The sequence below is a fragment of the Uloborus diversus genome, chromosome 2 (assembly GCF_026930045.1).
Source record: "Uloborus diversus isolate 005 chromosome 2, Udiv.v.3.1, whole genome shotgun sequence".
Lineage (NCBI taxonomy): Eukaryota > Metazoa > Arthropoda > Arachnida > Araneae > Uloboridae > Uloborus > Uloborus diversus.
The window spans coordinates 65,294,657-65,310,039 of NC_072732.1; the positions used below are offsets into that span (position 1 = coordinate 65,294,657).

At 30.1% G+C, this 15,383-nt stretch overlaps 1 protein-coding gene across 1 annotated transcript in view; it reads left to right on the forward strand.

Annotated features, from left to right (window-relative positions):
* Positions 1 to 15,383, forward strand: part of LOC129217086 (propionyl-CoA carboxylase alpha chain, mitochondrial-like) — a 51,179-nt gene that overhangs the window by 1,533 nt on the left and 34,263 nt on the right. The window contains exons 2-7 of the mRNA XM_054851334.1: positions 926 to 991; positions 6,175 to 6,291; positions 7,940 to 8,053; positions 9,621 to 9,674; positions 9,778 to 9,909; positions 15,251 to 15,287. Of these exons, the coding sequence (XP_054707309.1) occupies positions 926 to 991; positions 6,175 to 6,291; positions 7,940 to 8,053; positions 9,621 to 9,674; positions 9,778 to 9,909; positions 15,251 to 15,287 (520 nt within the window). The remainder of the gene's footprint in view (positions 1 to 925; positions 992 to 6,174; positions 6,292 to 7,939; positions 8,054 to 9,620; positions 9,675 to 9,777; positions 9,910 to 15,250; positions 15,288 to 15,383) is intronic.

Sequence of the window (15,383 nt, forward strand, 5' to 3'; positions counted from 1 at the left end):
TTTTTTCAAAGGTATGAATAATTACAGTGAGAATGGATTCAATTTTCTGTTTAGGGATGGAGTGATTACTAGATGTATGCAATATGAACCTTGAAACAGAAATATAATAGTCAGTTAGCTAGAGAGTACGGGGGGGGGGGGGGGTCTCCCCCGAAATATTTTAGAAAATGTATTTTTAAAACCAGTTTTAGACGATCTCTGGTGATGTTTGGGGGATAAAAGGTTTGATGGCCTCTTTGCGGTAATTTTTCTATATTGAAACTTCAAAAATGCAATTGTAAATAGTCTACCGTTGTGTTAGGGAGAAAGGCAGGTTCGGGGGCTCTCCTCCGATAAGTTTTCAAAATTGTAGTTCTAAAGACGCAGTTTTTGACTATCTGTGGTAATGTTAGGGAAAAAAGAGATTCGGGGGCTCGCCCCCGGAAAATTTTCGTGATAAAAGTCTTTAAAACCATATTTTAGACTATCTATGGTTAGGGGACAGGCAGTTTTCTGAAATTGATCCTCTAATATTACAATTGTAGCCGACCTTTATATGACGTTAAGAAAAAGAGTTTTTGGAAGCTCTCCCGGAATTTTCTCGAAATTGAAGCCCTAAATTGAAATTTAAGACGATCTTTAATAATGTTGACGAAAGTGGCGCTCCACTTAAATTTTCGAACCTGTAGCTTTACGTAAAAACGCAATTTTGATAGATCTTGATCAGGGCCGTCGTTAGGTCAAAAAGGTTTTCTGAGCCTAAAGATAAATCAGGCCCTGAACCATAAAGGTTAAAAGTTTAATTTTCTTTGACCTTTAGAAGACAAGTACAAGTAAAATTTGTCTTCATTAGTTTGAAAATATATCTGAATAAGCCAAAAACAGTAAAAAAATCATGTGTGCTACTTTTCTGCATTTTCTTTTTAACTTCTGTTTTTCTTAACAGGTGAGAAATACCTCGAGCATAAAGCAAAAGATTAATACTTTAGATCCCATAGATCATCATGAATCAGTAAGTATTCAAAGAATTTAAACAGCCTATTTTGTTCGGTTTTGCATTAATTTATTTTAGAGTTAGTATTTAGTTTGTTTTATAGAATCCCAGCAGCAGAATTTTTCAACAGTCTACATGCTGATTGAGAATCAAAAAATACGAGAGTCGTTCCGAGTATAAGTTCCATTTTCAAATAAAAAAGACCAAGTCAGATAGAGCAAAGAAATTTATTGCAAAAAAATCTACCACCCTTAGGCTATTTCTTGACGTTGCTCCTGTGGTTTTCCAAGCATTAGTCATAGCGTTGTGCAAGTTTTTGAAAACCTATTTGTAGAATGTTGCCGCCTGTGTAGTCAACCATGAGGACACTTACAGGGCTTTGGCTGGGACGTTTTTGACCTTCCTTTTTTGTTTTATGTGCTGTGAACTATGAAACTCCAAATTTTAAGTGCTATCAATCTGTAAAAAATCATGAAATTAGTATACAATCTTCAAAACAAATCAAAACATCGTATAGAGTAAAATGCATTAATATGAACAGTGATTTAACAGTGCGTGTGTTTAATTCTTTAAAAAATTATTTTCGGTAAATTAGAAGTTCATTTATATTGTTATTCTATTAATGGATATTTTAAAGAATAATGAGGATTAAAGACTCCAAAAGTTTGAAGCTTTTTTGTCATTGTCAATTTCTTCTATTTGCCAAAGTTCCCGCCAATTTTAACAAATTTCAGTCAAAGTTTTTGATACAGAAGCTTTGTTTGATGTAGAGATCAATAAGAGGGTGCTGGAAATTTAAAAATCTAAAAGTTTCTATTTCAATTCATTAAAAGCAGAGAGAGAGCGTGACTCGAAAATTAAGGGGAGCTGAAAATGTGAATTCTTCCTTATGAGATGATCGCAGTTGCCAATACTTCAGATGAAATAAAGGGGAGAAGGAAGCTTATTCAAATGCTGAAAGTTTTTGTCAATATAAGTACTACAATTATAATAGAAAAAATTGATTTATTGGGAGCTGCAGTGTCACGAGAGAGAATCCGAAAACACTTCTGCCGTATCGATAATTCACTGAAAGTTCTTTTTTTTTTTAAATTACATAATTTATCTCAAAATGGTTAATGCTTTGACCACTTACAGTCAATTACAAAAGTATTTTCAACCACGCTTGTGATGATCCGCATTAAAATTTTTTGTCCCCGTTTAAATCTTTTGGTAGCCAATTAGCTAGTGGCGACGACTAATCTGCACCTTTACATTTAGCGTTTTTCAACTCTCAATAACCTGGAATTCCAAAGACCAGCTAAAACCTTCAAGTAATTAAGTTTGAGGTATGTTCCCAATAGAGAGAGAGAGAACTCAAGAGTTTGGCACTCAATGAAAACTTCTAGATAGGGAAATATTTGAGTTATAAGGTTTTTACTGATCAAGAGTTGACTGTGTCTTTTGTCTGTATGTAACATACAATTGTTTAAAAGTCACCATTATGAAGAGGAGAGAAAAAAAAAATAAATAGTGCAATATTTTTGTAGTAATTTGATCTTTCTCTCAATTTTTTAAATTTTGGTTACAAAATGTATGAATTTTTTATTTTATCAATTTGTATGGCATGTAATGCATTGTAATCAAAAGCAATATGGTATCTGCTGAAAATCACAACTCCATGACTGTACCATATTTCCCAGAAAAGTGGCGGCTGCTAAACAGTTGAAGTATTGGTAAATGAATCATAATTGATAGATTGAATTGATTGGAAATGAATCACTATTGGTAGTTTGAGTTATATAGGAAGTTCTTACAATGTAAGAGTTTAGGACCAAATGAAAACTTAGAGATAAAAGAATAGTCAAGTTAAAAGACTTTGTTATCCCGAGTTGTCTGTACAAATCTGTGAGCACTGACACTTAAGATATATTTCTCCTTAAGAATGTTTACCCTTTTTAAGAAACAATCCATGGACTTTGTAAAGAATCTACAACATCAGTGACACTGTTTCTGCTGCTTGATGTAAAATTAGTTTATTAAATTAATTTCATTAAAACCGTCATTTTTTAGTTGTTACGAACTATTTATTTTCAGCTTTTGCTTGTTTTATTATTATTTTTAGCAGGTACTAACCAGGGTTTGCCGATATATATCATGATATATATCACAATATATATCCCTTATTTATTTTGAAAATATCATGATATTTTGATATTTTCAATATTTATTTTTTCAACTATGGTATTTTCAGAACAAAAGTAGGTTAATAATAGTAATATTGTTTATCTATTATTAAAAATAACAAAAAGTTATCTGTATATATATATATATATATATATATTTATAAAATAGCTTGTCCGGACTGACAATCAACGCACAGCCAAAACTACTGAGGTTAGAAAGCTGAAATTTGGAACATAGGTTGGTTATATAACGTAAGCGCGTGCTAAGGCAGGATTTTTGGAAATTTCAATTTTAAGGGGGGGGGGACAGGTTGGAGAATGTTCCGCACTCATATGCAAAATTCTCAAGAACGGACTTGAGTTCAAAGTCGAACCAGGTATTAAGAAATTTGAAATATTACAAGGGTTACGAATATTCCAGCCTCATTTGGATTTTTTTATTCAATAGACTTCCTTTAAATTAGTGATCAGCAACCGAAATTAATTGCCGATCTTGCTCAAAACAATGTTTTTCTTCCTAAAAAAAAAATTATAAAACATTCATACCAAGTTTTATCTGTCAATCTATACTAACTTTTGCGGATATTATTTTTCAAGAACAAAAGGCAAAAAGATTTTTTTTCTTAAAAATTGAAAATGGTGCCCCTTTCAGCAATTTTAAAATGTTCTAAAAAATTTTCAAAACCTTTTTGATTTGGAAGTTAAGCCTGTTTCTCCCCAGAAAATAATTTTTATTAATTGTACTTAATCAAGAAAATATACAAGGTCCAGAATGTCGCCGGGATCGACTGAAAACAGGCTCCAGATCGGCCAGTCGATCGCAATCGACGGGTTACCTGCCATTGCTTTAAATTCTTCGCAGGGGCATTGCTGTGCGGTACTGCTAGTCTTACTAATATTATATATGTGAAAGTTTGTCTGTATGGATGTATGGATGTATGGATGTTTGTTACTCTTTCACGCAAAAACTACTGAATGGATTTTGATGAAACTTTACAATAATATAGCTTATGTATCAGAATAACACATAGGGTAGTTTTCGTCCCGTTATGGGGGGCAAAACCCCCTTAGGGGAGCAATAAAATACAATTTTCGTATAAGTTCTCTAATATAGGGATGAAAAAATACTTGCACATATTTACATTATATGTCCATCGAAAGCTCTGATTTTTCTGCTGAAGATGGCACCTATTCGAAATTTCTAAGTAGAATAAAAAATGAGTTATGAGCTTTTTAGTTCCATGTTCGAAGGCTTTCCTCAACTCAATACAGTATTTAGTGTATCATCTCAACTCCCTGTCGATAGTGACAATTGTTGTATTGTTGACTATCTTTGCTTTTCGTGACTGTTCAAGGCTTTTCTCAAGTCAAATCTTGAAGTAAGATTTTTGCACAAGATTAGCAAATAATATATGATTTGGCTGATCATTTTCCATTTAAACAGAACTTTAATGTAATTAATGGTTTTTATTATTATTTATGCTGATTGAGCACTTACTCATTATCCAATCAACCAGCAGATCGCCAAAACTTTTGCAGAAAGATTTCCGTAGCTGATGCATTTGGCAGTTTTTTCAACATCGCTGTTTTTGAAGCCGAAGACTACGTCATGTTTCTCAGCTTTCACCATGTAAACAAAATATCGCCAATCAAAGACTCTTTAAAAAACTTTTTTTTACTGTGTTAAATAATCCAGCAACTAAATTAGGCAAATCCATAAACAGCACAAACACTTCCATTAATTTTCCATTTTGCACAATTTCAAACAATTGCCAAATTTTACTACTTATTTTGGAAACATTTCGGATGAAACTCTTTAGCGCCATTTTGTGGTGACCAAAAGTATCTCAGCACCTGGCGATAATATCTCTGTAACGAAATATCATATTACATCATATCGTATCGATCTGATATATCATTAATATTGTATCGTTTTACAAAGTAAGGAAAGAAGGAGGGAGCATCATTGAAGGTATCCCAAAACAATTCCCGCAAATACGGTAAAATCGCACAAAGAGCCCACAATGATTGAAATTTCCCAAAATAACTAAAGCAAGTATAAGGGGATTACGAGCAACTTCAATAGCAATACAGAGAAGGTTTTAGACTCCATGTTTAAAAAAAAGTATCAACAGATTAATCTTTTTAAACATGAGAAGATTAATTTCATATTTTGGAAATTTGTATATGCTTAAATATAGTGCTTTCGTTTTTAAATCAATACTATTTTGTTTTTTATACTTATTGCTATTTTAGTTTTATGGGTAAGGAAGAAACTCGATTTTTAATCACGTCAAAAAGATGTGTTTTAAATTCTTTCACTTAAACCAGAAAACAAAAGCAAGTAACGATTTTTTCTCATAATTATTACTAACGCAGGCAATGCTGGGTATTTTTGCTAGTTTACTATATTTTTACAATGTATAGTACATCACTAATATAACAAAGTGATACAAATTCCTTTTTTACTTGTGTTTTATATGCATAAAATTATTAGTAATTTAACAATTTTAATTCGCACTAAAAGTGCCTAATTAAATTTTAAACATTGCTCAGAAAAAAAGAAAATGACTGTGCACTGACTAATGCATATTATTTATTTCTGAATCATATAACTGTAAAAGTAGCTAACAAAAAAAAAAAAAAAAAGAGTAAAGCAGCTAATGCTAAATTAACTCCATTAAAATTGATAAAAATGTAAACTGAAACATTAGATATAAATAATGAAAGAAACGTTAATTTTAAGTCTACATATTGTAATTATAACGTAAGAAAATTAAGAGTGATTTGAGGATGCATTTACTATTTTGAAGACTTGAGTTTGTGCTAATTGAAAATATCGGATATATATCAAAATATCTGATATATATCAAAATACCGGATATTTTTGTTATTTTTGAAAATATCATGATATTTTTGAACCTGGTACTAACTAAATTATTGTTATTATTATTATTATTATCATTATTATTATTTTTTTGTGCAGAACTTGATATTGGTACTTAACTTTATATTAATGTCTTTTTTCTCTTTCAGAAATTCGATAAAATTCTTATTGCTAATAGGGGCGAAATTGCCTGTAGAATAATTAAAACATGTCGTCAGATGGGCATAAAAACTGTTGCCATTCATAGTGATGTGGATTCAACAGCTGTAAGTTTAATAAATACAGTATTTTTTTTTCAGGCACAATATTGTATAGAAATCAATAATTAATTCAGATGTGTCAATAACCTACTTTTATATGGCTTTAATTTCAAAAATCAATTCAACTGAAATTGTTATTTTAAAAAGTACCAAATGTTTCCTGTTTTTTATTTCATCGATATGTTTTGTAAACTGTCTGAGATTTTATTATAATTTATGATCTGAAGTTCTGAATTCCAATCCAAAGCAATTTTTTTTCCATTGGCATAAAACTTCATTTTGGTTTTCATTCTCTCATAAATTGTAAATGGGCAACATTGAATATAAAATTCTTGAAAGTTTTAGAGTAATAGCATTGCTGAGTTTTTGAGCTATGTCCCAGAATTTTTTTCCAAATATTGTTAACACAGTCTTTCCATCATTTTTCAAATTATTTTTTGTTCTACTACCAATTTTCCTGAAATTAATTTGTAAGACACAGACCAAATAGTGTTAGGTGTAATAGTTATGACGAGGGGTGAGCGGAGGTAGGCAGCGACTTATACAAGAAATGGATTATGTCTCGAAAGCTCAATCAAAGGACTCCTATTAAAAATGCATCTTCTCATGTCATTTCGATCCCTCATGCCATCAGTTGACATCCTAGTGGCTTGGTTTGATGTAATCTAAATTTATGTTATTGTATCTACTCTAGATATATTTTTGACTTTGGTTTTCTTGTTCAACCTTTGTTATAATATGCTAGGTAAGAAATTAAAATTGTTTTAATACCTACTTTACATTTTTCCTTTCAAATCTGATGTCTTGCAATGTAACCTAAAATTAGTACAAATCTTCTTTTTCTTATAATCATAAAGTTATTAAAACTTGAATCAAAATCATTATTTAATAAAAAAAAAAAGAATCTGCGCTTGATTACTATATAGGTGCAAGGAGCTTTTGATACATTTTTTAATTGAATTTTTAGGGAACATTTTAAAGTTTAGGCCCTGTGGTCTTTTCAAATTCTGCTGTTTTTTTTTTCCTGAGGTATGCGAAGTTTTTTTTTTTTTTTTTTTTGAAAGTTCAAATTTCTAAAAAAAAAAGAAATCCCCCCCCCCCTATATACCCTACTGCATGACTGTCTTATGATCATTTGAAACTGTTTGGAAGATCCTCCTACTTTAATGTTTCTCTGCTTAAATTATAATTTACCTACTTGAAGTAGAGTGTAATGAACTGTTTACAATTGAAAAGAAGGCAGGATTTTGTTTCAGTCGGGTTTAGTTACAAATTTAAATTACATGATTAGATTTTTACATTCACCACAAGACCAAGAGATCTGACCTACGTAAGGAATGAGTTCATACTCTTTTTTTTTTCTGGATTTTGTATTTGCTGTGCCAATCTATCATCATTTCTTCAATGTGGGGCAATGCAATATTTTAAGAATTTAGTGTTTTTAGCGGTATATTAAATGTTTAGTCTCATTAACTATATTTTATACTCCGATCTGTGATATAATTTATGCATATTTAAAACTTGGAGTATGCTGTTTTATTGCAAAGACAAGCAACTTTAAGTGCTTATTTTATCAATGCTTATATTTGTCTAAAATAGCTTCGATGTGTTACGAGTATTCATTCTAAAATATATATTTCTGAATTTTTTCTAGCTCCATGTGAAAATGGCTGATGAAGCTTATTGCCTGGGACCTGCACCAACCAATAAAAGTTACCTAAATGTTGATGCCATTTTTGATGTTATTCAGAAAACATCTACTCAAGCAGTAAGAAAATGTTCTCTAATTTTGTTTAGACTGTTTGATTTTTTCAAAGGTGATTGTACTCTGAAAAAAATCTGAATCATCAGATTATGTAAAATTTATGATCCAGAAGTTTTAGCATATGCTGAATGTTTTTTTAGATTTTCCTCCGCATTTGTATGGATTTTTCCCCCTTAAAAAGATTAATAAATTATTTACAAACTTGCAAAATAACTCCAAATACCGTTATACTGGTATTGCATTCACTACTCTGAAACATTTTTTAGACATATAGCATCAAAAATTTTCATATTATGTCTATGATTGCATACACATATCGTGCTGGATTACTGGGAGTATACCTTTAGAAAAACTGTTGGGAATATCACTGGTTAGATCTAATAAAGGATTTGAAATTTCATGTCGATAAAATGTTAGCTCGATAGCCCCAAATGTACCACAAAAATATTTATTCAAGTTAAAAAATATTAAAAGTATCCTGCACTTGACCTAAAATTTAAAGTTTTCTTCAAAAAACTATTTTTCTATATACTTTTTAAGGTAATTTTTTAAAAATTATAAAGCTGAAAAATACAAACAATAAAGTAGGTAATTAGCATTAAGTAGAGTTAAATTACCAAAAGTGTTTGTGACATCTCAAAATACTTAGGGCTAAATAATGTAAGTCCTATTACTTTTAGTTGTTTTCTTTTTTTGTCTCGTACCTTTCAGTCCCAATCGCCACCTCTGTCTAAGATGGAAACAAAAAAAAAAAAAAGAGAGGGAGGGGGAGAGAATAAAATTACATAATTCTTCATAGTCATCAGCTGTCCTTTATTTCTTGCAATTAATCAATACAGGCATTATTTTTAATTTCAGAAATTATTCTCTGTAATTAAGTATAGGTTTTTACGTATTATGGTCTGTGTTCTTGGCGCTTTTGTCCTTTTCCTAATGGGAATTTATGATGTTTTTATTTAAATAAGGAGTTTAAGGGATTGTAATTTTTATTCTAATAGAGATTTTTAAGCACTGTGAACCTTACTAAACAACTTGTAATTTTAGTGGGCCTATTGGTTTTGTTTAGGGTCGCTATCCTTATTGTAATGATAATTTTTGGGGACTTGTTCTTATACTTATGGTGATTTTAAGGAAGTGATATCTTCATTCTGATAGAGAGTTTTAAAAGAATGGATGGTTGATATTTGATTTTATCCTAATGTAAAATTTAATGTCCTTTTAGTGGTGAGGATTTTAGAGAGAGTGTGAATATTATTCTAATATGTTTTTAGAGATTTGTTGTTACAGAAACTTATCCTTAACATGACTGAGAAAGATTTTTAGAAAGGCTACTGACAATTTTTAGGATCTATTGACCTTATTTCGATGGAGATTTAAAGGATTGTTGCTCTTATTCTAATAATGCTTTGGATGATATATCATAATTTAATGTTAATGTAAAAATTCAACATTTATAGCAATTTTGTAGTTCATGAAAAATTTATAAAACTCTGTTTTGAATTTACTTTATCTTGAACTTATTTATTTTCTTTGATTAAAATTTCATTAGTGAGTGTCATATCTCTAATAGGTTCATCCAGGTTATGGATTTTTATCTGAAAACATGGACTTTGCTCAAAGATTGGTATGTACTTCATGAAATTGTTCCATATTTAAGTTTCTGATTTTGATTAAATTTTTAAAAAGACTGACTATTTTTTTCATAAAATCTACGAAATTTTATACAGGAAAAATTAGGAGTGGCTTTTATCGGGCCAAACTGGAAATCCATTGCTGCCATGGGAGATAAAATCGAAAGCAAACGCATTGCTAAGGAGGCTAAAGTTAATACTATTCCTGGATTTGATGGTGTCGTAGAGGTAATAAAAAATGAAAAATTTGAGCTATTTGAAGAACAAATGTTGATTGCCTTTCTTTAATTAAAGCCTGAGAATGTTTTTTAACAGGATAGTCAGGGAAAATAACATTGTTAAAAATGTCAGGGAAAAGTCAGGGAATTTTCCGATTTTGCCCCCCCCCCCCCCCCACATTTTTTTTTCCAATTTTTCACAGGTAATTTTGTAACATGAGATCTAATCTTCGGTTTTATCGATATTTCCTGAAAAAAATTGTAAAATTTGTGAGGCAAAATGACTCTGGCAATAAAAAAAGTGGCAACCCAAGAAAACTTCCGCAGTCGCCATTTTTGGCCCTCAATAGTTCCGAAGAAGAAAAAATTCCTGGGGGTGAACAGGATTTATGCACAAACTCAACATGGGAGAAGACAATTTACTGCCTTTGAAACACAAGCCTGAGGATGGGAGGGTTGATCGGAGAAAATCATTTTTTTGATCGGAAATTCTTTTAGCTACCCGTGAAGCATAGCCGCGAAATTCTTTTAGCTACCCGTGAAACATAGCCGCCATGTTTGGCCATTCACAAGATGGAAGTAGACACGATGCTTAAATGCCTAAGTTTCCAAAAACAAAGCAGAATTGGATGTTTTCTTCAACTGCAAACTAATCAAAATGACACAAAATGTGCTGCAAATTGTTTTTTTTTTTTGCTTTGGAAGCAAATTTGCTAGAAACATTTCAACTAAATCATAGTTTCATGAAGATTTACTATTTTTAAATTGTTTTCATGCTTCAAACTCAAAAATTATTTCTTAATTTTTGGGGTAGCCACCGTATTTGGTCATTCCCAAGATGGAAGTACACAAGACTTTTTGAGTGCCTAAGTTTCCAGAAACGGCATTGGATGTTTATTACAATGCAAACTATTGAAAACAACATAAAATGTTCCTTTTTTTCGGATAGTTTGTAATTATTTTCTGGAAAAATGCAAAATTTTATCTTCAGAACATTTTTTTATTTTAATTGATTTAGATGCTTATAAACTAAACACTGAGTGTTTTGTCCTAATTGGTAGTTTTTTAAGGATTATTAATTATTTATAACTACATTTATGCTACATATTCAAAAATCTACTTATAATCTTAAGTTCTTCACTTAGTCACCATATTTGGTTGTTTTGCAAGTAGACGTAAATTTTCAAAAACAAAATTGGATGTTTATCTCAATGTAATTAATCTATTGAAAATAACATAAAATGTGCAAAAAACTATAAATTTTTAAAAATTAAATATTTTAATTTTGATGTAAGCATCTTTTAATGTACGGAAAAAAAAGGTGATTATTGACATTGGTTTATGATCGGCGGATATTGATTTTTGTTATTATGCATTGTATGGTATGCCAATCAATGCAACAAGTTAATCATATTTATACTGAAAAATGAATTTGTATTTGGCTGAATATGTTTAGTGTTACAGTTGGGGCCGCTTAATGTGATCACTTTGGGACAAATATAATTTGATAACAATAACTGGTTGATAACAATAGCTGAAGAGAATCCCGGACGCATAAAATGGTAATTTTTTCAATAAAGAATAATTTATTTTTACAAAATGCAATGATTCAATTAAACGCAGTTTAAAATTATAAATTAGCCGGATGGAATAGCCATCTATTATTTTTTTCCATCTATTAAACCATCCGTCCAATGCTATAAAGTCTTTTTTGCTCATTTTAAAAGCAAGGGAAAGAATTTTTTAAAGTTAAGTTTTCTCTGCATTAATGGACCATTTACTTGTGCCTCTCTTTCTATGACATTTGTAAACCATTTTTGAATCAGATTCAACTTTACCAGCTTTTACAGCACGTTTTCGATTGTTTGAATTTTCATTTAGCTTCACTTTGTTTTCAACCTCATCACGATTTTTTTTTTTTTTTGTAAGTTACAAAGTAATGGCTTAGGAATTTTTAGCTGTACTGCAGCATTTCTTTGACTCATCATGGTTAAACTGTCAAAGTGTTCTAAATATTTTCCGTTACAGTTATATTGTTGAATCATTGCACTTTTCTCCATGGCTAAAATTTTTGACCGATTCGAGTGAAGTTTTTAGTGTAACTGGACAAGGAGAAAAATTCTTCTGCTTTACTGATAAGAAGGGAACTTACTTTCCGGGAAGCTACTTGTCAGTGTTTGTCTTTGTATTTCTGTTGATTGAGGAACAAAAAAGGGAAAACATTCAAAGTTTCAGAACTAGTGATAACAATAAACAAAGACACTGATCACAATATGCAACTTTTTTAACACATGTTAATATATACAAGTGTTCTGGGACTTCGTGATTCTGATATAACATTAAGTGAATGATAACATTAACAGTGATCACATTAAGCGGCGCCTACTGTATATACTAATAACAAAATGAAAAGAAGTATTGTAAACCAAAAGCGTATGCTAAAAGATTGCTGCACGATTACAGCAAACTGCTACCATTACGTATGACACGTTGCATCGAAGAAGTGCTAAAATAAGTTGAAAGTACTTTATTTTCAACACGTAGTAAACTAATGAAAACAATTTCGAACGAAAAATGAGAGAGAGAGAGAGGAAAATAATTCTGAAATTGTTTTTTTAAATCTAAGGGTAAAAGTTTGTTCTTCCACATTGCTACTTTATTAATTTTTTTTTTTTTTGAAAATATTCTTATTTAAACTTAATTTTGAATGAAGCGAGTAACCTGGAATTTTCTATAAAAAAAAACCTGGGAAAGTCCGGGAATTTTTTTCAACCACAAGTGTATGAACCCTGTTTAATTGCTTTAATTAGCAGCATGGCAGGCATGCCAAAAGTTTACCCATACGTAACAACACAAATTCCTTGGCTTTCATAATTTTACTTTTCAAACTTATGCAGTGGCTCCCAAAAGTCTTCGTACACCTACGACTTTCAACGAAATAGGCCCCAAATCATTGGTTAGAATTAATATTTCGGAATAATTATTTAATTGTAAGATCTATGATCATTTTTTAACAAAACTGCATGAAAAGTTTTTAAAAAATATTAAAACTTAATTTTAAAAAAATCAAAACCCGAAAAGTCTGGAAATTTTATCTTACAAAAGTCTTTGTACACTTTATAAAATGTCTATATATTATTGAATAATCTAACTTTTGATTAAGTTATTAATTAGTAGAATTTCATACAGTATTCATAACATCTTTTAAACATCTGGGAATAGATTTCATTCTTTTTCTTTCTTTTTTTAGCATAATTTCTGAGTAAGTGTTCTACCACACTTCGAGTATTACTACTTCTAGCTCTATTTTCGTTTTAAAGCCCTATTTTCATAATCTAGCCTCCAAATATCTCTAAATACATTACATTAAGTTACAATCTGGAGATTGAGGGGGTATTTTCTAAACTTTAGGACAATTTTCGAGGCACTAGATGCAAACGTTGAAAACCGTGTGCTTCTTATCGTTATCTTGATAAAAAACCAAGTTGTTTCCAATAACCAAATTTTTGGCTAAGAGTTCAAAATTGGTTTTTAAAATATTTAAAGGAACAGCATGATTCATTATTTCGTCAAAAAATTACAAACTACCAAGTCCTGTTGCTGATATGCATCCTCACACTAAAACACCTTCACCGTCCTGATTAACTGATCCAACTAAGTTTAAGATTAAGTTCCTAATTTTTTCTTCTACTTACAGTTATACAACAATTTAACCAAAAATATTGAATTAATTTTTATGGGTAAGTAAGACATGATTCTAAACTGTTTTTAGCTTATTTATCACTGATTTTGGGACGAAAAGCGTAAACTTTCTGTTTTTCGCACGACCAAGAAAATTTCTGCGGGAAGAGGTCCCATTTAATCCAGCTAATCAAAGAACTTGGCGAACAATTTTAGGTGAAAATTAAATGTAAAATGTTTCATTTAACTCTGCATAAACTTTTACAGTACTCAAATGTGTATTTTTCATAATTTTTTTAACTTTAAATCTACGATCATGTTTTGTCAACTTTGCCGGTTGACCTTTTCTTATCTTGTTTTCGGTCCGATTCCTTTCTTTAAAGCATTTTATCAAGCACTTTACTATACTAACAAATAAATTAACTAATTTAGAGACATTTCAAACCAATTTACCACTACTGTGGGAAAAAAATTCAAATTTTGAATGGTGTGTGTGATTTTTTACGAATACCAGCCATTTTACAGTAATAAGTAATGTATTAAGGAATAAATAAGGAAAAAATGAAAGCCAAATGACTTATAAAGGTCAACACAATGCAAAAATATTAATAAAACGGCATGTAATAATTTTAATCATGAATTTATTCGAAAATATTTGAGTGATGATTTTTTGGCGTGTTATTTCTATGTCTCTTCGTTTTCTGACCCATTTCAAAAAGAAGATCCATCAATATTTTGAAAAAAAAAACCAATGGGTTACATTTAGAATGACATAGGAATGATGTAAAAAAATATTGGACTTCATATTCGAATTCAGTTTTGAGTTATTTTGGTTTTACTAAAAAATTTCAAAGTGTACAAACACTTTTGGGAGCCACTGTATATGCTGTTAACTCTGTCAGAGGTTTTTTGCTCAGATTCTGCTAAGTCTACTAAAAATTTAGGATGAGTTTCATTTATTTATGTCATTAAGATTTATTTTTTGGTTGAAATTTCTTTACTGAACTTAATTCTCAAAAATATCTTCTACTGTGTATTATATATTATTGACTTTGGTTTTTCTTAACAAGACATTTGAAATAATTTTAGCTTAATTTGATTACTCTTTGCTTTACTGTAACTTAGATGCTATAATTTCAAACTTCGTAACTCATTGGAAACTTGCATCTAGTTTAATTGAACTTTTATTGCTTGATTTTGCTCAGTTAATGACAGTTATTTCTGTGCTTTTGCATTGTAGCGTCTCCTTTAATGTATTTAAGTTACTCTGAACTCCCTTTATTCATAGAATTAGTATTTTAAAGCATGCATTACAATTATTGTTGGTTAGCAAGAATAATATACTGAAACATTTTCTTTTTCTACCTACATTATTCCTTCTATACTACCTTATAAGATGCTTTACTGTGGTTTCAACTCTAACTTAATGGTGTATTGGTTGCTTGGTGAATGAATATTAGGTCACAAAAATTCAATAACACCCTTTTCTTTATATTTTTCTAAGAAATGTTATGCATTGCAAATATATATATATATATATATATATATATATATATATATATATATATATATATATATATATATATATATATATATATATATATATATTTGTATGTGTTTATACACAAGGTTCGAAACGTAGTTCATAACAGCCTTTCTTTATTTTTTAGTCTCCAGAAACATGCATTAAAATAGCTCAAGAAATAGGTAATTGCCTTCATTATGAATTTTTCTGTTGATAATTTTAATAATTATTCTTTGTTAATTACAAAGAATCTCCTTTTTCAAAATTTGTGCCAACTT